Source organism: Poecilia formosa, unplaced genomic scaffold, assembly GCF_000485575.1.
Source record: "Poecilia formosa unplaced genomic scaffold, Poecilia_formosa-5.1.2 Scaffold312, whole genome shotgun sequence".
Lineage (NCBI taxonomy): Eukaryota > Metazoa > Chordata > Actinopteri > Cyprinodontiformes > Poeciliidae > Poecilia > Poecilia formosa.
Genome location: NW_006800251.1, coordinates 47,832 through 74,639, shown reverse-complemented (window position 1 = coordinate 74,639; position 26,808 = coordinate 47,832). Strand labels below are relative to the sequence as shown.

Below are 26,808 nucleotides of genomic sequence, written 5' to 3'. Positions count from 1 at the left end.
AAAAATTGGCCCATATTTAAGAAAAAAAAAAAAGTCTTGGAGACATTTTTGGCTTTGCAGGAGTCAGGATTGGAGATGTTTTTATGCCATTACCATGATATTACTTGAAAATAGTCTCAAAAACAACATTATTGTTTATCCCAATAACTTCTGGGATAATCCACCATCCAGTAAAATGTGTCACAGTGACAGGCCTAATAAAATGCCACTATACATAATGCCACCCGTTTGAAGGCGATTGCATGACGTTAAGTTTTAGTATCTTCTAGATTTTCCCATTTCTACTTTGATTTGAACAAACTCAGACCCTGTGAAAAACCGGTTTACGTTCCCCTTCAGCTTCATCTCCTCAGCTGTAAGTAAAACCGTCCTTCCTGGCGTTGGACGCATGTCTCCGGTTCCACCCACCTGCAGCCTTCAGGTCCATCTCTGCCATGTCTTTGGTGAGCTCACTCGTGCTCGCCGTGGCCGTCCCCTCCCCTGTGATGTCGGGCACGGCGTTCCGGCGGCCTGTGCGGTCACAGTTGATGAAATCCGAGTACGACGTCTCCACGTCCATCATCTGTCCATGACCAGCGCTCTCATTACACCTGAGGGAGGGAGAGAGCATTAGGCTGCAGCAGAGCGCTCAAAAGAAACGTTTCTACTCGTCTGCTACTGCTTCTTCAACCAGGGGTGTCCAAAGCGCGGCCTGGGGGCCATGTGAGGCCCTCTGCAGGATTCTCTGTGGCCCCCCCACCTCAATTTAAATTCAAAAATATGTTATTGATCCCAAAGGGAAATTAAATGTTGTTTTAACTCATATTAATTCAAAATTTTCAAAGAGTTATCGGAGATAATGTCAGGAAAAATCTCCTGTAGCTGTCTGTATTACAGCGGTTTGAAGAAGCCTCTGACTGAAGATGGATGGTCAGGGTTTTCCATCAATCTTTTTTTATTTTAGTATGACAAAAACAACTTTTCTGTATTCACCTTCATTTATGACTAATTAGAACCACACTTTTGTTTTGCTCAAACGCAAAAAACCTAAAAAAGTCTGAAACTGTGGGCTGGTTAGCATCTCCAATGATTTTCATTTTTACTTTAGTTTATTATTGGCACAAAACATTTTTCTTAAAATACTTTTTGCGGCCCCATAGGTGGATTCAACGCTTTGATTTTGGCAAAGCGTTTGGACAGAGGAGAAAACGAGTTACTGGAGAGAAAGTACAATACTGAGGAAGCAACTCTGGATCTTTAGGTTAAAAAAAGAGAAAAGCAGAAGAAAAAGAATCAATAAGAAAAACGGAGAGAAGATCTTAATCATTGTTCTTCCTCTTTCTGCACCGAGACTAATGGAAGCACTGACATCTTTCCTAAATGCTTGACCTAATTACATCAGGATAAAGGGCCTTCACTTGTTCAGTCCAACCCCTCTCAGAGTCCATTTGTCTCTCCTGAAGGTACTTACACAGCGTTTAAAAAGGAGGAGTGGATAAAGCTCCTGTCAATATGGAAATCCAGAGTAAGAGAGCTCTGACAGCCAGCTGAGGTGGGGCCAGAGGGAAATATAAATAAAAGAAACCCCATTAGCAATTCACTCCTCATCCGTTTCCTGTTTTCACTCCATTTTCAAATGGGTCTCAGATCCGGCCAAGTCAGGAAACCGTTTCCTCGAAGAAAAAGGATGAGGAAGAACCTGCTGCAGGGAGTTAAATAAACGGAGAAAAGCAGCAACAGAAAGTATCTGGGTAGAAAAAGGAGGCAGAAGTTCTCAGACTGGAGACGTCGTCACAACTGCTAAAGGTTTCTCTGGAGAGATCTATGTATGTGAGGCGTAATTACAGCAGCGGCTGAGTGACGAGAGCCAAATCACATGAAGAAGAAAAGGAGACGGCAGAAACGATGACATCATGCTGACCTGGCCACACACTTCAACTCCTTCACGGAAACTCCCGTTTTATGCGTTTCCATTGACGTTATAATGGAAGTGAGCAATTTGACATTTCAGAAATAAGTTTGCTTAATTTGAACACACCACTTTAGAAAGAACTCAAGCCTTTTGGTAAAAGTAGAAACTGAAATTGGCTTATTTCACAAAACTGCAATGGAATTTTTATTTTTATTTTTTTGCATCACTTGAGTCACATGATCCGCAGTCGAGTGTTGCCCAGTTGGCCCAAACCACAAACAAGAAGACGACAGAAAACAACTCAATGCTTATGCTCACATGTGAACATTTCTGCAAACAGCAACCGTACATCTTTGAAAAGCAGAAGTAGAGCCTCCTGCACAACCAACAAGAATGTAGCATGATGTTTCTTGATGATAAATCAACAACAAAACTCTGGTCTTTCCCAGCAGCCATTGTTCAGCGCACGCAGCTTTAAAACCACCTGACCAAAACTCTGCTTGGGTTGCTAGGTAGCGGGCTGGGCTTCGCTGGTGTTGCTAGGTAACGGGTAGTGCCTGCTGATTTGTGGCGTTACAGGTTTGTTTGTTTTTTTTAAATGGAACATTTTACAGAAACCAAAAAAACATTTACTTATTGCCAGAAACCATCTGGCTGCTCTTGTTAGAAGCAGTAGAAACCCAAACAGAAGTACAAAAATGTCCCAAATCAAAATTTTGCGCAATACGTCCCCTTTAAGTATTTTTGAATTACAGTATTTGAGCATTTTCTCCACCGCTGGTAACATGTGTTTCAGCTTCTATTCACCACAAAGCTGGAAAAAACTTCCAGAAAAACTGAGTTCATTTAAATCTTGACTAAAAAGAAATCTGTTTAGCTTTTCAACCATAATAAATGAAACAATAACCAACATGTTGATGTGCAACAATGATGTTTTATGACTCTGTATTATGTTTTTATGACATAAAGCACTTTGAACTGCCTTGCTGCTGAAATGTGCTATACTCATAAACTTGATTGATGATTGATGTACAGTACATTTGTGTGGTTTTTTAAAAAAAAAAAAAAAAAATCAAGCCGTCAGTCTGTGGGAGGCCAGCAGCCAGCATGCCGAGTGAGGAACTGAGGTCCTGTATGTAAGAGTGAAACCTCTGGAAATGTCACCGTATTCTGAACTGGTGGCATTTTCCCCTGACTGCTCCTACAATCAACAAGAGCCGCTTTGTGTTCAGAGCCACAGATGGTGGTATGATCCACGGATAACTCTGTGGTCTTAAAAAGCAGGCGGCACAATCCTTATTGAGCCAAAAAACAGCAGGAGGCTCTCACTGAAAGTCCCTTCCACGACCTGAAGGGTGAAACAGACGGAGATATAACCACCATCGTTAACCACCGGAGAGCAGAACGGGACGATTTTCTCTCGATTCGATCAGATCAGCAGGAAAAACAAAAAAAACTGCACTATTTCAGTCATTTTTTACTAAACAAACAGGGGTGAAATTTAAAAATCCCTAATTCTTTATTTAATTCAACCAGTCAAAGGTAGAAAAGACAGATGAGACCGTAAAAGACACCAGAATAAGCCAGAAAAACCGTCTAAAACATGCCAGAATCTTATTATAAGATTCTGACATGTTTTCCTTTCCTGAGTAAGAAGATTTAATATAAAATCCAAAACTTTGTGTCTTATACAACTAACATTTCCCAGATGCCTTTTTGACCACTTTTCAAAATAGGAAAGTCAAGAAAATGTGCCATAAGTCAGAAAATGACTTCAAGAAAGCAGCTGCTCTCCTAAACATGCCTATATCTACAATCAGAGCAACAATTAAAAGTTTACAGCAACTTCAACTGTGACAAACACAGACGAGTGAAACTCCAACTTAATTTTGGCACCAAACATAGCAAACAGGAAGAAAAGAGTTAAAAAAACAGAGAGAAATCTAAAGAGCTCATTGTGAGATTTGTTATAATTGATGCCAGAAGACTGCTTGGGAAGAATGCCAGGAAAAAAAATATTTTTCTACTCACCAAATTTAACTTGACTGCAGGGCAAATAAAACAGTGAACATTGGGGAATAAGCGGTTTGTCTTTCAGATGGTTTGCATCTCATCAAACCAGTGGAACACAAAGATCTGCAGAATCTACTTAGAAACATAGATTTTAGTGTCAGAACGCATACAACAATTATTAGCCGTCAACACTTAGCAAATACCACAGTAATGATAGCATTATACCGTCTTCCCGCACGGCGATCCTCTACAGAAACTCGTTTGAACTCCCTGCATGTAACTGTTTATATCTGGAAGTGATGTTGACAAAATGAAACCTGTGGATGTAGGTATCGTTAATTTAGTGCAGAGCGCCACAGCAAAGGAAAAAATAAAGCAGAAAAACCAACAAAGAACAACTCAAGAAAACATGCATTTCTCACTTTGTCCACTATGCTATGCAGAGAGCCGTTCCCATAGCAACTGACAACAACGCACTTTGTTTCAGGATTCAACACCAAAAAACCCTCAAACATTTCCTACATAAAGAACAGAACATTCAGTCCGTTACAGTATTATGTCTTTGATGTTTATTTTGCGATTATTAATAAATGATAGCTGTGGCAGATTAGCTACAGCTGCTATTAGCTAATATGGTTGTTGATTAGCTACTTTAAACTCACACTGTAGTGATGAGCTGTCAGAGTTGGGGTTTATGTCCCCTTTTCAAAAAAAAAAAAAAAAAAGAAATTAACTGAACCAAAACACTGAATTCTACATCACACCTACATGATAAGGTTGTCAAAGTCAAGCTAGCATAACTGAACTACTTCCCTTTCCCTCGCTATTGTTTTTTCTTAAATCTTTTTAAATCTTTTTTTCTGCCTTGTCATCTAGTTGTAGTGTTGACAATTAGTAGCAAAAAACAGCATCCCGTTTTCTTTTATACATCAGGTGTAAATGTAAGATTTTGTGTGTTATATTGACCACTTAACAGCTGAAGCCATCAGGCAGCAGCTTTTGCCCTCAGTATGGTTCCGACGTCCCGCTGTGAGGAGTCGCTAAGGGCGTTTTCACACCTCATAGTCCGGCAGATTCTGTTCAATTGGATAACAAAATGGCAACATTTGTTAAATTTTCAGCTGCTGTGCTTCTCTTTTACACTGCACTATGTCAAACAAACAAACCCTTTGAAAAACCTATTCCCCTCCTTGCCTGTTGGGGGCGCTGTACCACCAACCACTGAAAGAAACAATGCAAAAACCTCTGAATAAGACATGAGCACACCTTCCTTCTTCATGAAATCTAAACAAAAATGGAGTAAACAAAAATTTTAGCAGTTGCAGGATTTCTCTTTTGTTGTTTCTCCTACTAGCGCTAGACTCCGCTTCGGTTCTATTAACCCAGAATGCTTTGCTCTATGGTCGGTTTCCAGCTTCGCATCCACTTGTGCATTCAAACCGGACTGAGTTCACTTCAACCAAACCAAGACCTGAGCGTTCAAGCGGACCAGAATTCACTTTTCTGGTCCACATCAGAGTTAGATTACACATTCACACCTCCCCAAGAGAACTGGACTTTCTAGGCAAACAAAATGGAGTTTGATTAAACAGGACTAAACAGAGCTAACTGACGGAAAAATTTAATGGAAAGGACATCTTTGTTCTGCAAAGAAATGTCTCTCCAAGCAGCAAATGACTTTCTCTAGCAGCAGCTGTTGTCAGGCACTGGGAAAGCTGAAAGGGAAAAACGGTAAGTAAGGTTTAATTCACGGCTCAGGAAGCTGTCACTAAAGACTAAAAAGACCTAAAAAGTTGTTTCTGGCTAGCATTCAATCAATTCCTTTGCACAAACCAGCCTATAAAATTAAGAGTTTAAATGCCAAGTATAATTGGGCTTCTTGTTGGTCAATGAAAGCCTCCAGGACTCAGAGAAAAGCAAATAATATCAACAATGTTTGACATTTTGATTCCATTTCCTGCTACATAAAATCAGAAATTTGAAATCCCACTAGAACAGTTGAGTGATTTCTCCATCAAGGGTAATGTTTCGCAGAGAGATTTATGACAACGCCTCGCTGCACTGGTTCGTCTCCACTCGCCTGGTTGTTAAGTGGATTATGGGACTCCCGTCTAATTGCCATTTGTTTGTCTAATTAGTTGCCTGCACATGTGGATCGATTCCAACCCCAAGATCATTAACATGGTTTCCATGATGATGGTGGTGGTGGAGATGATTATGTTTCTTCGGCATGCAGTTGCTCTTGGTCTCAGCTGTGGTGGCAGGACGTTAATGGTGTTGTGTTGCAGAAGAAAAACAGATTTTATTCCCAGTAATCATGAAGGGAACTGCGATGATGAAGTTGTTATTGTGTCTCGATCCTCACCTGGTTGTTATTGTCGTTATGGTCCACCTGCTGCTGTTTAAATAATGTCATAGAAAACAAAAGTAAATGCTCATGACATGTCAAACTCAAGGCACGGGGGCCAAATCTGGCCCGCCATAGCTCTTTATGTGGCCGGTTAATGAGTTTTAGACAGAATGTATTGCTAAACTCATAAACAAACTGTTAAAATATAAATGAATTCTTAAAATTAAGTTATTTCAGTCCCTCCAGGATTTTGCAACAGTTTTTGGGATTTTTTTGCAAATAAAAAAAAAACATTAAAAAAGTGTTTGTGGTAATAATTTAGAAATATTTGCACTTGTGTATGATGGGAAATATGCCTATTATTGTCATATCATTAAGGATAATAAATCATGTAAGGTATAAGTATGAAATACTGCCACCTGCAGGTGGGAGTAAGCAGTAACTTGGATCCAATATTTTTCACCATTTTTGCCAAAAATCTTCAATAAGCGCAATTATGTATTAATGTGAAAAAATACAAGGATTTGTTAATTTTTACGTGAATTTCCAATATAATTCTCAAGAAACTGGAGGGACTAATTTAGAGTCTAGAGGGCCACATAAAAAGCTGTGTTGGGCCAGATTTGGCCCCCGTGCCTCAGGTTTGACACATGTGCTCTAAAGAGACACATAAATATAACCGTCAATATAACACTGTGCTTAGATATTGCTTTATCAATCAAATCAAAGCATATTCTAACTGTTTATTGTGGAAATTCACACAAAAATCAACAAATCCCTGCACTTTTTCACACCAATGTGTATTTGTGAGTTTGTTGAAAATTTTTGGCAAAATGGTGAAAAATATTGGATCCAAGTGACTGTTTACTCCCACCTGCAGGTGGCAGTATTTCATACTTCTAACACTCACTCATCTGGTTTACTTGATTTATAATCCATAATGATACGTTGAATAATAAAAAGTCACATTTCCCATCATACATAAGTGCAAGTATTTCTAATCACTACCACAAAACACTTTGATTTTTATTTTGTGCAAAAAATCCCCAAAACAGTCACAAAATCCTGGAGGGAATGAAAGCATGTTCAATATTATTTAATTTTAAGAATTTACTTATACGTTAACAGTTCGTTTACAGATCTTATTCTGGCAGAACCGACCCTTTAAGAACATTCATTTTTAAAGTTTAAAGGAATTATAAACAAAATAACCAGATTTTATCCACACCATTGTTTTCCTACACTCAAACATCATAAATGTAGAAACAATATCCTCTCTTTCAATGTTTAATAAGCTGAGCCTTTCACATTTATGGCTACCTACATTTAATTTACCATATCCAATTATGTGAAAAGCCCCCGGGAGTTTACAAGGAGAAACACGACAGCTGGAACTGGAAACCCCACCACCAGACAAATGTCACCGGTGTGGTTTTCACAGACAATAATAACCCAATCCTCAAAGGTAAACTCAATGCAGCTCAGCTTATTGGCTGATCTCCACTCAGCCTCCCTCCTTTACACATCTCTCCTTCCTGACCTCAAATACCTTTAAAAATCTTTTAATCCCTGTAATATGGAATTAAGAAGTCATCCTGATCATTTTGGCTGCAAGAGAGTGAGAGAGAGCAATACTTTAAGCACATAAGAAGTCTGAACAGGGAGGTTTTCTCTCCAAATCCTTTTGAATTCCTGTAGAGATGCTATTTTTAACCGTGCTAGCCAGGCTAACCGCTAATGTAGCATGCTAAAGACCTCAAAGCGTAGTAAATCTTGTTTTATCATAAAATCTCTTACACAGCACTTTATGTTGACACTATTTTGTGGTTTTCAAAATGGACCATATTCAGTTTCAACAGATTAAAGCTTTACAGACATCAGAAATTGATCACAAAATGCTGGCAGCAGAATCAGAATGCCTTTCTTGTCATTGTAAAGAAGCACAACAAAAGTAAAGATCAGTAAAGCCTGTTAGGAGAAAACAAAAACATATTTGGGGGGATATGATCAGGAGGAAAGAACAAATCTCACACTGTGTCCAAATACACATAATGTGGGTGTTGCAAGAAGAACCTCTGCATATATAAAGCAACATATAAACAACATAAGCAGGACTAATAATCATTTTCTGGCTTTAAATTTCAGCACTTGGTTCATGTTGCAGTTTTTGTTTTCATTTTTTGTGTGCTACTGAAAAATGAAACTGGTATTTTCCTTCGTTCTGTCCTGTCCCTATTAAACACTGAAGGAAAGTGGAGCAGCGACACCATTCAGAAAGCTTTCTGACGCGACACGTTTGAACCGAGACATCGACCAATACTTGGAAGGTGACAATAAACAGCAGAGCTTGTGGCGCAGAGATAACCAGGAACAAAAAGGCTTTGGGTTCACTGGGGAAACATGAGTCAGAGCACCTTCCCCCATCAGAGACTCAGGCTCACTTCTGTCCCACTGGAGCCTTTTAAGCCTGATTTGTGTGTAATAAACTTGTATTATCTGCAATAAGCCGCGCTGCGGCCGGCTTCTTTGCCGATTTGGCTGTCCATTAGAGCCGTCCACCCAACCGATTTTAGGTCTGGCGACTATTTTTGCAGCGATTATTGATGAGGCAGGAATTATCCACGTGGATGAGAGTCACCTGCAGCTCAAATTTTCTACTTGTTCTTCATTTGATTTATAAGATGTAGCTGGCAAGGCGTTTGGGTTTTTTAAAGGAAAAAAGCGCAAACATTTGTCAATCTCTAAAATTAAACGATTAACTTTTAGTTTGATGTTTTATGTACTTAAATGAACATTGGAGATGCACCCATTAGACTGAAGACTTTTGTCATCCAGTTTTTGGTAGAAAAAAAGAGGAGAAAAACAATAAATCATGCAAATGGAAATTGTTTAACTTGTTTTAATTTTTCATGTGATTAATTGATTTATTGCTTAGTGCAACAGGAATAGCACTGATCACTATTTTCACTTCCAACACCAATATATGAGGTTCAGTATTGGCTGATACCAATACAGAAAAACAGAACCGAATTGACTAAAAACAGACATAAATATAATGAATTACAACTTATTTGATTACTTTAAATACACAATAACTTCAACATGACTTTAATTTGTTCAGTCAGTGTAATTAGGAGAATAACAGTCAATCTAAAGTAAATAAAGAACTGAAGGTAAACAATATGTCAAACGTGCAAGAAAACCTTCTTTCAAAAGTTTTTTAAAGTACAATTAGGAATGTTAAATATAATTTAAAATAAAGCATGATCGCTCAGAGCTCAAAACATAGAATTAGACTAACTAGATCAACCCTTACATCGAGTACATTGTCACCTATGCTAGATCTAGAACATTTCCGATATCAGGATTGATACAGATATTAATACTGGATTGGTGCATCTCTAATGAACATCACACATCTCTCCTCGTGACATTTCATACAGCATTTACTGTCGACTATAGCACAATTTACATTGTAAAAATGTCAACAACTCTTTGAAACAACGCAACAAAGTGTGCAGAACCACTTTCTTACCAAAGAGAACATAGTCGCCTCTTCAGCCCCCATGCAGACCCAAACTACTTCAGACAAATTCATGCAAATCCATTCCTCCTGCAGCGCCAAGTGTTACAGACACTCGTGTTCGCTGCCTCTCAAACCTCCGTCAGCAGACGCAGCGATGGTTTGGTCGACAGCTAGCTGCATTTCCTCACCGGGATTAGCATTGTTGTCTCTCTCCGGCCTTCATGAATAAATAAGAACCTGGACTGCTCAGCTGTGCCTTGTATATTTGCCCCACATCCTTCCTCTTCTTTTGGGATCCAGACTGGGTGTAAAGACCTAATTTCCCCTGACGAATTGCATCTTTGCACACAGCTGCCTTTCCCCCTGAAGCGGTTGGCCTTTTTAGGCAGGAACAGTGAAAACTCCTAAAAGTAAAATAATAATAAAAATAATCTTTCTCCTCTAATCACCACTGTAAAACCTCCAAGCATAAAATTTCTCTCTTCTGTCAGACATCCAGGATTATAGATGATACCAGCTGATGTGATTTATAATTTTTCCTCCACTTCTCACTCTGCAGAAATCCTGAAAGTACTTTGACATAATTGCCATCCTAAACGAACGCACTTGGCTCTCACACACTGAGGCTTTATGAAGCATCTGAGGAACACGAGATAAGAAGTCTGACCAATACCATTAGCATCAGCTAAAGTGGGGTTAGCTCATGAATTACAAAAGGAGCAACAAAAAACTCTTCCGAAACATTTGACCACAAAAAAAACAAGCCTCCTGTTGGATAATTACTGTATGCCTGATTATCTTTTAGCTAGCAACAAGATATTCGACCCAAACTGAAACAATATGTAGCTTCTTATTTCTTAAACAGCCATGTTGAAAAACATCCCAGGATTGTGGAGAAGATAATCAGTCTGTGTAAGAAAAGTAAAATCACCGCATCAAGCAGAGACGGCACAAAGGAGATGCAGAAACAACGAAAACTGGGTTCAGAAGAGTCAAATGTCTTACTAAAAACTGAAAGGAAACCATCATCTCAGCTGACATGTTTAGTTAAGATAAACTTTAACTTTACAATAATAAAATCTGACATAAACCAGTCAGTTGAAAACCCTCCATCACAGATAACAAGATGCGTTATAGGCAGATGAAGCAGCAAAACACTTTGCTGCTTCATAAGCCACAGTCTCTACACAACACTAATAATCTATCAGCTTTAATGGTCAACAATGTTATGAACATTAAGGAATGCCGCAAGATCCAAAACGTCCGGTTTTAATGACTTGATATAGCTGGACTGAGCGCATACGCAACTGGAGAAACATGGAGAGCAGTAATAATATCCGAACCTTCGGGAGGGGAAAGAAGATCAAGTGGAAGGCGAAGCTTTATTTCCCATCTCTGCTAAGACGCGATTTGCTCATTTAAAATCTGAATAATAGGCAGTTAGCTGGAGTTTCTGTTTTGTAGATTTGATTGTGAGTAAAACAATACATAGTTTCCACAAGTCTGAGCTATGAGGTTATCTTAGTGTTACACAGTAGAGAACTCAAAAATTGTGATGTATTTAAGTTGTAATGTACTTATATTGTTTATAAGTTAGAAAGGAATGAGGTGAGAGCTAGTTGTTAGCTTGTGGCTTCTTTATTGTTGTCATAGCAACTCCATAGCAACTGCCTGCCAAGCTGGCTGTCAGTTTCCAGAAGCATCACGTATTCTGCAACATTAGAGACCCATGACATGAAACACAGCAGGAGACGGAAAAAATGGATCAATTACATTTTAATCACAGATTAATGCCAATGGGGCTTTGAATGGGCAGCAAAGTTAGACCAATTTGTTGTTCGACTGGAGGGGATCGAAGGAGCACAAACACTTTAAACATCTGATGGATGGTTACCGGTTCGCTTTCAGCAACACCAGATGTAGCTGATTTTAGCCGCTCAATCTCTAACAGCCAGCTAAGTTAGCTCATTCACTCATTTGTTCTTTGGTTACCTAGCAACTCACTCATTCTTTGGTTACCTAGCAATAACCTGTTGAGTAATGGGTGCAGCAGCAGTTTCAGATTTTTCCACAGTAGTGCCTCATAACTGCTTAAAAATAAAAACCAACCAAAAAAAACTTACTGGAAAAGTAATGCCACGTTTGTTAGTCTTTCATTTAAAACAAAAAACTATAATTATCAATATCAGCTGACATGAAACGCTTATATTTTTTCAGCTATATTATCCAGCCCTATGTTAATAATCACCACAAAGCTTACATCATAAATATTAGGGCAGCACAGTGTATCAAAAATTTTGAAGTTACTCAATATTGATATTTTAATGTCAATAGTGCAAAAAACTGCAATACATAGTAGCTAATTTAGCATTTACAACATATTCAGGCTCGTTATGCCAACAAAATAATTGGTCATGTTTGTTTAAAGCAACAGAAAAATGATTTAGAAAGGCGGTGAGTAACAACAACTAAGCTGTGCTGTTGTTTAAATGTCACACATTGCCAGAATAAAACTTTGTTGTCATAAAAATAACAAGCCCTCACTTTCTGGGATCTGTGTTTGCAATGAATTCAAAGCAGAAACACGTTACCATCGATAAATATTAGTTAAATTACTGCAAGTTATATCACTACCAACGTTATCTGAGGTTTTTCTTACATCGCTCTGTCCTTACGAACATCAGTTATGACATCAAAGGACTCATAATATAAACGATCAGTATCTGTTTACAGCACAAAGCCTGAAATCCATGTTATGTTCTATGCAGCCAGTAGATTTCCTCTTTAACTGGCCGGCCTGAGAGCTGCTTGGCTGTAACTGGGCCTGAGCTCAGCTCCACTGGTTGCCAGGAGACCTCCCAGTGATCAAAACGTTCCAGGAAGTGGAGCTAATCTTGACTGTTGCCTCACGCTGAAAGCTGTATTCTCATCTGATGCCAGAAAGAAAAAAAAAACAGTAAATACTGCAATCACAGAAGTGTATATGACTGTTTATTTGAAATGACAAACAGCAACCAGCTGCACCAGAAAACACAATCTGACTCAGTACTGTTTTGCATTTTTAAATGGAACCTATTATGCTTCCCTGACCATGTTAAGATGAGTATATCACAATCATTCTTAGATAATTAGACTTTAGTCTGGTTCTGCCTGTTTCAAGTTGTTTTAGGGCATTTTTTCACTTTAAATCCATATAAGCTGCTGCTGACCATGCTCCCAACTCACCGTTTACACTCGCACATGAAAATGACTCCAAAAAGATATGCAATTATACAACTGCACAGCTTTGAAAAGCAGAACTGGTGCATCCTGCACAACAAACAAGAAAGCAGCAAATAGTTTCTGGATGGTAAGTCAATAAGAAAACACCTGCCTTTTCCAGCAGCCATTGTACAGCGGTAAAACTAGCTGGTGTGCTGGTGCTCAGTTTGGGTTGCTGGATTACGGGCTGGGCTTTGGTGAGGTTGCAAGGAACAGCGCTGTGCCCGCTGATTTGTGACGTTTCATTCAGGAGGTTTTCACTGCAAAAACACAAAATCTTACCAACTAATTTTGGTCTAGTTTGCAGTGCAAATATCTTATTACACATGAAATAAGACAAACTAACTTAAAAGTAACTTTTTAGTAAGATATGGAGGCTTGTTTTAAGTAAATAATTCCTTAATATTGATGAAAAAGTACTTGCTCTATTGCCAGATAAATTAACTTATAACATGGGAAAATGTCTTGTTATACTTTAAACAATCTGCAGCAATATTAAGGAATTATTTACTTAAAAGAAGCTTCCATTTCTTGCTAAAAAAAAAGTTACTTGTAAGTTAGTTTAGTCTTATTCCAGGTTTGGTAAAATATTTGCTCTAGGAACTAGACAAAAAATACTTGGTAAGATTTTGTCTTTTTGCAGTGAAACGGTACATTTTCCAGACAACAAAAAACAAGTAGGTGCTTTTTTTAAGCACTTGAGTTGTTTTTAGAGGCAGTAGAAAAGTTGGAAAAATGTCCAAAATGTGAATATCACATAACAGGTCCCCCTTTAATAACTGCATATTTGATGCACTTAAACTTAAAACAAACACTGGAGCCTAAAATAAATCAGCCACAAAAAACACAAACACACTTAGTTTCTATTAAGCAGATAAAATACCTCTTCCGTTCAACAGATGGCCGGATCACATAGTAAACACCAAAGAGACAGACGGACAATGCTCCTACTGCAAAAAGCTGGCAACAGCTGGGCCGATCAATGGCAGCTGACGTTAGCTTCACATGATACAGAAACACACACACACAGAGGCGGAAAGGTCAAGTTACAGGAGGAAATGTGTGTGAGTGTGTGTGTGCCAGACTCCAAATAAGTTGTGATCAATTCAGGCAGCAGATGAGCAGACATACGAGACCGAACCAGACAACGGGCAACAGGGAATTCCTCGTTCACTCCGTGTGTGTGTGTGTGTGTGTGAGAGAGAGAGAGACAGGTCTGATTGATTCTCATTAACCACCCATGATTCACGGCTGAGTCACAAACAGGTGCCTCAGCTGGACTCAAAGACACACATTCCAACTCCCATTTCTACTTCAAACTTGAGCAACTAGTGTGTGTTTGGTGTTTCTGCAGAAACAAAGAAGTCTGCAGCAAACGGAGAATCAAACAACTTCAAAGTTTGAGCAATAAAAGAGACGAACGATCCCAGAGTCACAGTTAATCTTATGTTTTCTTATGAAACTGACATAATTTATGCCGGTTGTGAACACACTCTTTACAAGAGGCAGAATAAGGAAGTGGAGAGGCTGTAAGCGAACATCCCAGTGGAAAATATTCAGACTCTGCTTTATGCCCGGAGTTAAGAAAGCACTAGACTGGGAGGGGGAAGGACTGTTCCCTTTACTGCAGCGGCGTCCAAACATCAAGTCAAGTGGGCCAAGAAAATAAAACATAAAATCACAATTTTTGTTCTGATTTTGAAAGTTGTTTTTCTTTCATAATTAACTGTATTTGTCGTTTCTGTTGTTTTTATGTATTTTGTACATCTAAAATGTCTTCCAGTTCCTGTGTTAAATGTTCATTAGAATTTAAAGTTTATCCATCTTGAGAACGAGTTCTTGCATCATCATGCCATTATTAATATTTCACTTGAAAATGGTCTCAAACCACCATAATTATCGTTTATTGTGATAACTTCTCAGGCAATTTATCGTCCAGCAAAATTTGTTAATGTTTCAAGAACCTTATCAAAAGTGTAACATTATAACTAATTTTACTGTACAATATCAAAAGTGAAGCAGCTTATTCAATATTTACCTCTTTATGCTAGTAATAAAACTGGTGATTCTTGTTTAAAGCAGAAGAAAAATGTTTGGTTTTTTTAAAAAAAGGGTATTAAGTAACTACAACTAAGCAGTTTCATTGTCAAAATGCTGAATTTGATGAGACACGTTTTTCAGCCAAATCGTCCAGCCGAACCGCTGCAGTTACGAAGGCAAACAGACAAAAATAACAAAAACCTGATCCTAAGCATTTGCCTTAATTATCCCAATAAGCTGTTTATTCAGGGTATCTCAGCCTCCGTCATGCTTTCTCTATCTCTGCAACACAGAGGCTTTCTGGATCGCTGCAGCGCCGGTCTGTGTTTTTCCTCCCACGGTCCAATCCATCTCGTCTCATTCTGCTGCAGCGTTCCCATTTACGTCCGCACATTTAGCGACACGAGACCTCGGCAGGAAGCAGGTGCTCTGTTTGCGTGCCTTGTTTATGCCCTCATCTTTTCCCAGGCTATCTGCGCACACGCTGGAGGCCAGCAAAGACACAATGAGGCAAGGACAAGCTGGAGGTGAGGATGAGGAGGGGAGGAGACGAGAAGAGAGGATGGGGAAAGGTCAGAAAGCGCATGAGGACAAGGAAGTGATGGGAAAAAAAGAAGAGTTGAGGATGAGGGCGGCAGAGGAGGAATGCATGTTTATTGGGCTTGCTAAATATGGACATATTCCTTCACAGGCTCCACTGTTTGCATTACTTTTTTAAGCGCTCCATAAACAAAATTCCCTCCCTCCTTCAGCATTGGAACAGCACTCAGTTATTAAGGCAGCTTGGAGCAGAACATGTAATTAGATTGTGGCCTACCGCTCTCGGCTACAACCTGCTTCTGTAGCCGCTTTTTGTTTTTCAATCTCCAACCACAACTCCAACCTAAAGAGAACTTCTGCTGCATTTCCGTAGAGCAAATCCTCCGTCGCATTTTTCTCCCACAAGTCAGTAGAGGATGGAGGCGTCATGTGACACGAAGCACATGTGACCCTCACTCACAAGCTAATCAAAACAGAAAAGAAAAAGCGAGCAGAAGCAGCCAGTATGCATCCTGCTGGACCTCAGAAGATTCATGACAAACCGGAACAGGTTCCAAACTGGGCAGGAAGAGACCAGCTGAGGGATTAAAGTGGCAAAGCATCAAAATTATCTAATAAATTCAAGCTAAAAGCACCTGTAAGTGTAAATATGCAAACTGGATACATTTAAACATGATACATCAAATGTTTTACGTGCTTACCAGAGTGCTACTTAAGCTGATTGAGACCAATTAGCAATATTATATCAAATCAGTGGATGAAGAGCTAAAACCATTAGAAAGCAGTTGATTAAAGAGGCTCTGACATAATTAGTGTCGTGTAAATCTGTGTTTTTCTCCACAAACATTAAGTTCTAACTGCATAAGAAAATATGTCCCTTTACCAAAAGTTTGATAATGAGATTCCCATACAGGTAATTATACACCAATAGCCAGTCAAAGGAGAAAACATTGCAAACTCAACCTGATTTTTGAAGTTGAATGTAATCAAATTAACTTTATTAAGGAATAAATGGATATTTTTAAACACAGATACTCACCTAGTTTGAAAATAATAAATTTACTGGGAAACACAGAGGCCAAATAATTAAAATAATTATAGTTAATTGACAAGAGCATTATTTTTGTGATTGGTTAAAGCCAAAAAAAATTTATTTTTGTTGTTGAAGTGATTAAAATAGCAATTTATCACTGAAATTGAATGTGCAGGGTAAAGCAGCAAAATCAAAAAGTAAATCTTCATCAACGAGTTTAAATCAGCCAGGTAAAACATTTTTAATTTAAATGTGTAAAACCTAAAACGTCCAACTTTTTAGCATTTTTTACAGACGGTACTAGTTGCCAAACTATTAATATAATTCAGGATGGACCAGGGCAGCCATGTTTACACCAAGTACTGATCTTAACTTCTGAATTTTGCAGATGAAACAGCAATTCATTAGAGTAGACAACACTTTAAAAATCTGCCACTAAGCTACGTTTCCATTATAAATGTGGGCAAAACTTTGTTAATATTCCACTAATGTTAAAAAAAGACAGTTTTGCAAATGGAAATTTTATTAAAAATTATACGTGAATAGCTTTGTTCCTGCGATTTGTTAAAAACATGGCACACCATCTTCTTACCACTACTTCCTGTTATCTTTTTTGGTGTTTCTGCCAGTAGTAAGATACAGTTGTTGATCATGTGACTTCTGTGGCGTGCGTTTGATCAAATTTGGTGTGTTTGCATTAAGCAAATTTAAATCTCTACTGATCTCTGATATCCAAACTCAATTGTGTAAACATCGTTTTAATTCAGTCAACTAAAAATGTATAAAAACATATTTGACAACAAAATTGCTGCAGGTTTTTTTTTTTAAAGATGACTGCATTGACACATAAAAGATTAGTGTCTTACAAGAATATCCCCATTTATGCATCAAATCACACCCTTCAATGTTATGATTTTCACTGAACTCAAAACAAAGTGAATAAAAAAAAATCCATGTTTACAGACAAAAAATGTTTTTCAAAATCCAAACCGGGCCTCTGATCATAACTGATGAAGAGAAAACTGATGAAATCACTGGTTGACTGACTGAAGCATTTTAAATCACACTGGCAGTGAAGCAGACATCATGAAACTCTGCTGTCAAACGACGGAGAACCATTTTGTCCTTTTTTCTTTTTAGCTGTCCCGGATGTTTCCGTCTCGCTGCGTTCACAGCTCACCAACTTCACCTCTTTGATCGCGACACGTGGAGCTTGAAATGTGCCGATCCATCTAAAATAATTAAAGCTCGTTTTCATTTTACATGACGAGAGACGGCCATCAAATCATCTTTTCAATAACCTGTTGGGCTAAATCGGGACAAGCACGTTCAACTTTGATGACAATCTATTCATAATGGAGAAGTCTTGATTAAAATTCCCCTTGCACAACAGATTTAAAATGACATTGTGTGAATTCATTTAATCAACCTATAAAGTCTGCTAGTCTGATGCAGAAAAACAGAGGAAAATTTGTTGCTATTTGGTGAAACCGTCCAGCAATCCTGCAGCCTATCCCAGCTTAAAATACTGTTTACGGTGCCAAGTCTAGGCAGGAGTGGGAAACCAAAGCTTGAAATTCCCTTCAGGCTATGATGCACACAATCCCTCTGGGCGTAATATATGTTTTCATCTTTAGCAGGAAGAAAAGGGGATTGTGGTGTGCTTAATTTTAGTTTATCGCCACACAGTTTGAGAGAGTAAAAACAATGCAGATTTGCAGCAGAGTAGATTCCTAACTCCATATATGGTTCAGGGCACTGTGACCCTGCAGGATCTTCAGGGAGGGCTGTATTTGGGATTGAGGTCGCCAAATAAACACCCTCCTGATCCCAAACTGGTCAACGCTGATGGATGGTTTCTTAAAGGGAACCTTTAATGCAAAATTTATATTTGACATGTTTTTGTACTTCCATTTGGGCTTCTAAAAAAAAAACAACCCAAGTGCTTAAAAAAAGCCCACCAAGCAATTTTTTGCAACACGTTAATGTTCGTCCTCCAGAATGTTTGTCACCCGTTACCTAGCAACCCTAGCCTTACCCAGCCCGTTACCTAGCAACCTAAGCGGAACTCCAGCACCTTTGGTCAGCTTGTTTTACCGCTGTATGCGCTATACAATGGCTGCTGGAAAAGACAAAGTTTTGTTGTTGACTTGCCATCCAGAAGCCACTTACTGTGTTCTTGTTAGTTGCGTAGGAGGCTCCACTTCCGCTTTTCAAAGATATAGTTGTAAAATTGTGCATCTGTTGGCTACGACAGCTTACTTGGGCCATTATAGATAGAAAAAACGACACTAAATTTCAGTCAAAAAAACTCAAGTTTTTTTTAATCTAGTTTCTGACATTAGATTAAGCTCAGAAATTCTCTAGAAAAATAACGACATTTTTTACCTTAAAAAAAGTCAAGAATTTTCGATTTTACGAGCTAAATATTCCAAAGAAAATTTAGTGTTTCAGCTTGGGAAGCTGAAACACTTTGCTACATGACACGCTATTGGCTCGATATTACAAAGCAGCCAATCCAGGAGCGGCATTTATATTGGTTGTTTGCATCTGTGCTAAGTGCTAAGTCAGGTTCTACTGTGTTTATTATTGCACTTTTAGGTATTGTCTAAGTTTAAACTATTAAAATGGGTAGTGTGTTTGCAGACTTTAGTTATTCGTGGTGGTTTCCACTCTACATCTCATCTTTCACCTCATGGATGCACTGTACCTCTCTGACTTTGAAATCATTACTCAAGTTTTTTTTAAAAATCAATGGCTGGATGACCATTATCACAATAACTCATCTAGGACGATGTTGCATCGACGAGACTTGGACGTTCTCATTTTTCCCCCCTGAGGGGAAATGTCTGGTTCTGCGGCAGATAAACGCACCCGTGTTCACCAGGTAGCCTCTAACTGCTTCTGTCAGCTGTTTGGCAAGTAGCAGGTAGCGAGCCGAGAGATTTTCTGAGGTTTTCTGGTGGAAACAGCTGCAGCTGCCAGAAACTTTGTTAGAGGAGCAGTGAAAATGAGTCATAGCAGTTCTAATGTAAGAGGACAGCTGTGTCGAGGCTTGCCATGAAGCTTTAATAAGCTAAGGGAAGCTGTGAATTTGAGAAGTTATTATGTGTGGGACTCATTATTACAAACAATCTCATTTGCATTGGTTTCACCTGGTCAGATCCAGAAAAAGCACCACTTTAAAATTGATTATTTTAAGGATTTAATGCTTTAATTCATAAAGGTGACCCATTATGCTTCCTTTAACAGGTTAGGATTGGTTTGTGGGCTATTCAAAACATATTTATTACATTCTCTGTAGAAAATCATTCTCAGATTTAAGATTTTCTGCCTATTTTGAGCTCCTTTCAGAATTAGTTGTTTTAGGGCTCTGTCACTTTAAATCCAGATAAGCCACGCCCCCCAACTCAACGTTTACACTCCCACATTAAAATGGCTGAAAGCTACGACGGTGTATTAGGGCATTTGTAAATAAGACGATAAATTATCCCAGAAGTTATTGCGATAAACTTTAATCCTGTTGTTTTTAGACCATTTTCGAGAAATATAATATGCATAATAATGCACAAAAACATTCTCAAAGATCAAACTTTAAAATCTAATGAATATTTAACACTGGAACAGGAAGGCATTTTAAAAATCCAAAATAAACAAACAAAGCAACAGAAAAAACTAATAAAATGAACTATGATATCTCTGTGAACAGAATTGTCCAGTTTTTGGTACAGAGTGCGAAAAAAGGAAAACAATAAATCATGCAAATTGAAGTTGTTGAGTTTGGTTTAATTTATCAAATGATTAATCGATATTTTACTCTTCTTTTTTTGCGACAGGCCCACTCTGCCCAGATCCATCTAAACCTTTTTTGAACTGTTGACTGCACAGGTTGGCTCCAGTGGCCCAACATGCCCTCCTGCTGGCTAAGCTGCTGTAGTGCCAATCATTGATTGTGTTCATCTACCTTTTGAGTGATTTTCTCAGCAAGGGATGGAGTCCAACTCACACAATGAGTGGGACTGAAGCAGGTCACAGCAGTCATTGCTCTGCTCTTTGGGAGAGTTCCTGAAAACTCAAGGTACGAGCAGAGCGTACAAATTCAATTCAGATCAATCAGATTCATTCCAATACTGTCACATTTTGATCCAATCACATTGATAATAAGTCGGTCCTAATTATAAAGCAACACGATTCATTTCGGTTGGTATAAAGCTAAAGGAAGCCAAGTCGACTTTGCAGCATAATCCTAAAAACAAACGTGTGGCAACATGTAAATGTATCTGTATTGCACATTCCAGAAAGAATATTCTGTCACAGTCAGACTTTTTCCAGAAAGAATATTCTGTCACAGTCAGACTTTTTCCAGAAAGAATATTCTGTCACAGTCAGACTTTTTTCCTGTTGTCCTTTTAGATAACTTCAAGGGAAACCAAAGAAAACAAACAGCCTGCAGTTCACTGAGTGTGAAGGGATGAGAGTCAGTTTAAATCTGAGGTTCTTGACAGGAAAAAGGTGGAACAATTAGGCGTCTCGCCATAAACAATAACTCAATTAATAGAAGGATAAATTAAAACCACCTAAATAATTTTAATTTGAATGAGTTAGCGTTTTTCTCTTTCTACCAAAAACTGCATGATGAAAGTCTTCAGTCTGGTGCTTTGGTGTCAATTAACTCTTTTTATGAAGGATAATTTTGCTTACAGAGACTTCATAATTCGTTTCTGTTTGTTTATTTTGGATATTTAAGACATCTTTCAGTTCCAGTGATAAATGTTCATTACACTGCAAAAACACATCTTAACAAATATGTCTGGTTTAATTTATACATCTTAGTCCACTTGAAAGAAGACAAAATAACTTGCATGTAATTTTTTTTCTGCCAGACTTAATTTCACTTATAATATTTATAATTTAATTTATCTGCCAATTAAACAAGTACTTTTTCATCAATAAAGAAATTATTTACTTAAAACAACACTGTCTTACTGAAAAGTTGCTTTAAATTATTTTTGTCTCATTTCAAGTGTGCTAAGATATTTACACCAGAAACTAAACCAAAATTACTTGGTAACATTTTATGTATTTGCAGTGTAGAATTTAAAGTTTAATGATCTTTGATAATGTGTTGTTGCATTATTATTATGCCATTATTACCATTACATTACTTGAAAATGGTCTCAAATCAACCATAGTATCAATTATCACAATAAATTCTGGGACAATTTATTATCCAGTAAAATGTGTTACTGTGACAGGCTACAAACAAGTTATTTTACATGTGCAACAAACCACACTTATTGGGTAACACAGCTAAATTTATGCAAATCCAAAGGTTAAAGAAATAATCCCATTTTAACATGACTTGATTTCATGCTATGCTATGCAGACACACTGTCTGCAACTAGGAAGGTTTATTCACCTCAACATGAAAAACTCTTAAAGTCCAAGAAGATACATTTCTGATGAGTTCAGTTTCTATTTATTTCATGAATTAGGTGCATTATAATCTGTAGGGCGGAGACGATTAATCGCATCAATTGTGATTAATCGATTGTTGAACCAATTTATAAATTGATTAATTGTTTACTTGGGGGTTCCAGCCCAGGTTAAAAAGGTAATTTGTTGAAAGAACACCACACTAAAAGCAGCAATTAAACCAAAACTTTACATAAACACATACATTTAAGATTTAAGACACAAAAACAACCGTATTAGTTTCAAAAAATGTCTGAATCCTCCTTTCAACCAGCAATATGTTTTAGCTTCATCTGCAACCTGATGGATTTTCTAGGGAAAACATTCATGAAAGGGTTGAATTATGCAGCCAAAATGTAGAACATGAGGCAGATTCTTGGTCTGCAGCAGAACAGATTGACTGGATCTTTCCATCTGTCACATGAGACAGTTAAGGCCGGGGCGATGGCGCTCATTTTCTCCTTATGGGGAAGTTGGGAAGCTAAAATCTGAGACGCTCAGAGGCCCCACCAATAAAAAAAAAAAAAGAAAAAAAAGCAGAAACATGTTGTTGGAGAGAGGTTAAGACAGTTGAACTGACAAATCCCCCAAGAGCAAAGTATGTACACATCAGAGCAATGATTCTACAGAGCGAAGCGGACGGAAATAGACCGAGAGGAGCAAAAGCTCATAGCATTAAAACTCTGCTTCACCGTTGTGTGCGCACAAAATGTTTGACTCTTAAATACGCTCTTTGGGTTGTGAAGGAAATCTACAAGGCATCTGAGCTAATTTTTGAGAATGGACGACTATATTTAGCTCAAGAATGTCATGTTGTGTCCCCAACGCAGAAAAAAAAAAGTGGTTGCTAAGATTTCCATTTAAGGCCAGAATAACCAGCAATAAAGCAACAGGACACAGTGGGAAGATAACCTGATGACCAGTAATGAACCAACAAACACACATTAAACTGTCGTCACAGTTTATGGTTCTAGGTTCTAGTGTTTTACAGATCGAGTAAAACGCGTTTCAGCGCTGCAGATGATCGCAACAGCACCGTTGTGACCCGATTACTCAGTTTCTAACCGCTTTCTGAGAAAAAAATGTGAAAATGGCATCACAGTTTAAGGGGATGCGTAACGAAAAGAACCCGAGGACAAGATTTCATAACTGTCAAATCATCAGCATGTGTAATCTCATTGGGAGAGGCTGAGCCGTTCCTCCTGCCTGAATGCCTGCCGCGTTTTGCACCGACTGAAGGAGGCTCTGCAGGGCTCAGTCCAAGGTCAGCAGGGCATGAGCGTCTCTTTGGTGGCAGGGTTGTTTCTGGCCGCTCTCCAGCACCCTTAGCCATTCTGACAGACAGCAGGCTATGTTTGGCAACGACCAAAGAGATGAGGTGAGGCGGCGCGGAGCTGCTCCACAGAAAAGCACATCTGACCTCAGAGAGAACAAACTGTGCCAAATTTAATCTTAAATTCATCAGGTGACCTAATCCCCTCTGACATGTAATCTTTCTGCTAAGCAAAAAGGTAATATCTGCCCTGAACTGGAAATAAATTGACCTAGGGATATAAAAATAGAGTGAGATAAAAATGGGTTTAAACATAAATATTTTCAGATAAGTAGGAAAAAACATTATAAAAAATATATATACATTTACTGGATTATTTTTACTGTATAGAAGCCTTCTCACTTCGGCTATTCAATTTATTTAGACTAATAAATACATAAATTAATAAATAATAGCATCTTCTAGTAATTGTTAGGTTTCCGTTAGTAAGTAGTTGCTTATTAACAGATATAAATTCAATTTTAAACATGAATTTCAAGAAAATATTTTTAAAAAACTAAACATGGTAGCAGAGTTGTAATAATACTAGAATTTTAAACTCCTTAGTAATAAATACTGCAGCACCCTTTGCAATCAGAAGGTTATTTTATTTGAAAAATACACCCGATAAATTCAAACTCTTCTGATTAAACATGTAAGCTCTAAAGGTCCATTTCTGAACAAATTTTGTTAAAAGTTAGATTGGTTTCATCTTCTTGCACTGAAAACATTTTGATTAATTTTATCCAGTGAAAAGCAACAGATTAATTTGGAATTACCGTATTTTCCGGACTATAAGACGCACCTTAATTTTATCGAAAAACGGCAATACGCCTTATAATCCGGATATATTGTTATATGTTGTTCTGGAGTAAAACAGCCCCTTTTAGTGAATTAATGTGGATTAATTCTGGTTGTGCATGGATCATAGTGCTGCCCCTCCTCCACCTGTTGCTGGGCACTGCTAGTCAGAGGGCTACTACATTTTCTCCGACATGCAACAAATATTAACTCAGCCGTTTGGAAACAGTTCCTGTTCAATAAACCCAACCAGTCACGGGTTCCCGAAGCGTCGCTGCACTCTTATTAAAATATAATAATGTCTATAAACTACAGCCGTCACTCTGTGAATACCATGACTGTTATTTAGCAGACAGCAAGCTGCCTAATTAGCAGCCATAGCCCAGCAAATTACCCAGATTACTGATGCTAAATTTAGCTGTTTTGTACTAAAAAGTCTAGGAATCCAAAATTACAATAAATAAATGGGATGGATGCTACATCTAGAATAATCAGGTTATTATTTTCGCATATAAAAAGCTGCTATTGCAGGAAAAATAAAATCATGTTTTACTTAGTTTTCTATTTTTTGTGTTAACACAGTGATATACAGGTATTTTTATTCAGACGTATACATAACTGGATCTGCAGTTATTTACATTTAGGAACCTGAACCATCCAGTTTAATAGCCTTAATTTATTAAAGCCAAAATACAGTGAAGGTTATCGTTATGAGATGACCTTCAGTGAAGTCTTATTATACTCAGCTGTACTCATTTGTTAGATCGTTTATTGTTTATCGTGATACATTTCTCATCATAATGATTTTGACTTATTGTCGTATTGTTGAGATTATTTTTTTCACTGTTTGTTCAATGAAAGCATCAATAAATACCAAGAAATTTGAAAATATGGTTAAATGCAGTTATAATTTAATGATATCTCACTTGTTTTTCAACAGCACTATTTGTGTTTGTAGGGCTATGCACTGTTACCTAAAAAAAGGCAATAAGTAGTTTTTGTTTTCACTTTTATCGTTATAGTATCACATGGTATCGTGATAAAAACTTTAAGTCCATCACATGTACTCTATAAAGATAAAATGACAAAAATAACTAAAATGCTTAGAGGCATTAATATGAACCTACTTCAGCCAATTTGTTCCCTTTAGTGTTTTAAAGGCAGTATACAGAGTGTTAAATATTGACAAATAATAAATAAAATTATAAATTGTATTAGGATTTAAAAATGCCCTCAGGGAGTTTATATTTTCAGATTTGAAGTGTTTGTTGTTGTCGACTCATTAAAACATGTATTTTGTTTAGGAAGTCCCCTCATTAGGAGGAAAACTTTACATTAAATCAGTTTCAGGCCTGCTTATTAACCTAGTTTGGCTTCTTCATGTTGTATTTTTAATCGTTGGCCTAGAAACAGTAGTTCCTTTTGTCTTTCACACTCACAGGAAAAAAAGAAAACTATGCCAAATATGTACATGTGTGTAGAGTTTTAAAACATTTCGCTAAGCCTTTGTCTGTTAGGACAAGCTGCATCTCCGTTTCCCAGCACCTGTGTGACAGTTAACCGATTGTTCTGGTGTAGGGCAACAGAGCAAAGCCGTGTTATTTCTGCCTCATCACAAACACCGCTCATATTTAGGTAGCTCAGTGCGCTTGACGCTCTGGGAGTTCTTCTTTGTCTCAGTCAACAGTGAAACAAGCCACTACAGGCAGGCAAGGAGCCAGTGTTTATTTCCACCAGTACATGCCCAGTAACACTGGCACTTGCCCACCATCACACACACACACACACACACACACACACAAACACACTCTCACAAAGTGGGGGGTCCTGCTGCTGCACCTTAATCACATTCAACATCCAGTTCCTGAACTGTTGTTGTCATCCTAAGATAACAGCAAACATCTACGAGTAAAAGTTATGGAAGAACAGATCTCTGCTTTAGCATGGCAAAGTTTAATTTACAAAACAGGAATGGTTGATTATTGTGTAAGAACATGGATGGATGGATGGATGGATGGATGGATGGATGGATGGATGGATGGATGGACGGATGTGTTTGGATGGATGGACGGACGTACGGACGGTTGGATGGATGGACGGACGGATGGATGGACGGATATGTTTGGGTGGCCGGATGGATGTGTTTCGATGGATGGATGGATGACAGACAGATGTGTTTGGATGGAATCATGATTGGATGTGTTTTGGATGGACGGATGTGTTTGGATGGATGGATGGACGTTTAGTTGGACGCAGAGCTCTGATGGATGGATGGATGGATGGTTGGACACAGAGCTCTGATGGATGGATGGATGGATGGATGGTTGGACACAGAGCTCTGATGGATGGATGGATGGATGGATGGTCGGACGCAGAGCTCTGATGGATGGTTGGATGGATGGATGGATGGATGGATGGTTGGACGCAGAGCTCTGATGGATGGATGGATGTTTGGTTGGACGCAGAGCTCTGATGGTTGGATGGATGGATGGATGGATGTTTGGTTGGACGCAGAGCTCTGATGGATGGATGTTTGGTTGGATGCAGAGCTCTGATGGATGGATGG

General features: G+C 38.2%; 1 protein-coding gene across 1 annotated transcript in view; it reads right to left on the bottom strand.

The window, feature by feature from the left end:
* pkig (protein kinase (cAMP-dependent, catalytic) inhibitor gamma) overlaps positions 1-26,808 on the bottom strand; it is a 31,886-nt gene that overhangs the window by 3,369 nt on the left and 1,709 nt on the right. The window contains exon 2 of the mRNA XM_007572950.2: positions 409-590. Coding sequence (XP_007573012.1) covers positions 409-562 — 154 coding nt within the window. The 5' untranslated portion in view covers positions 563-590. The remainder of the gene's footprint in view (positions 1-408; positions 591-26,808) is intronic.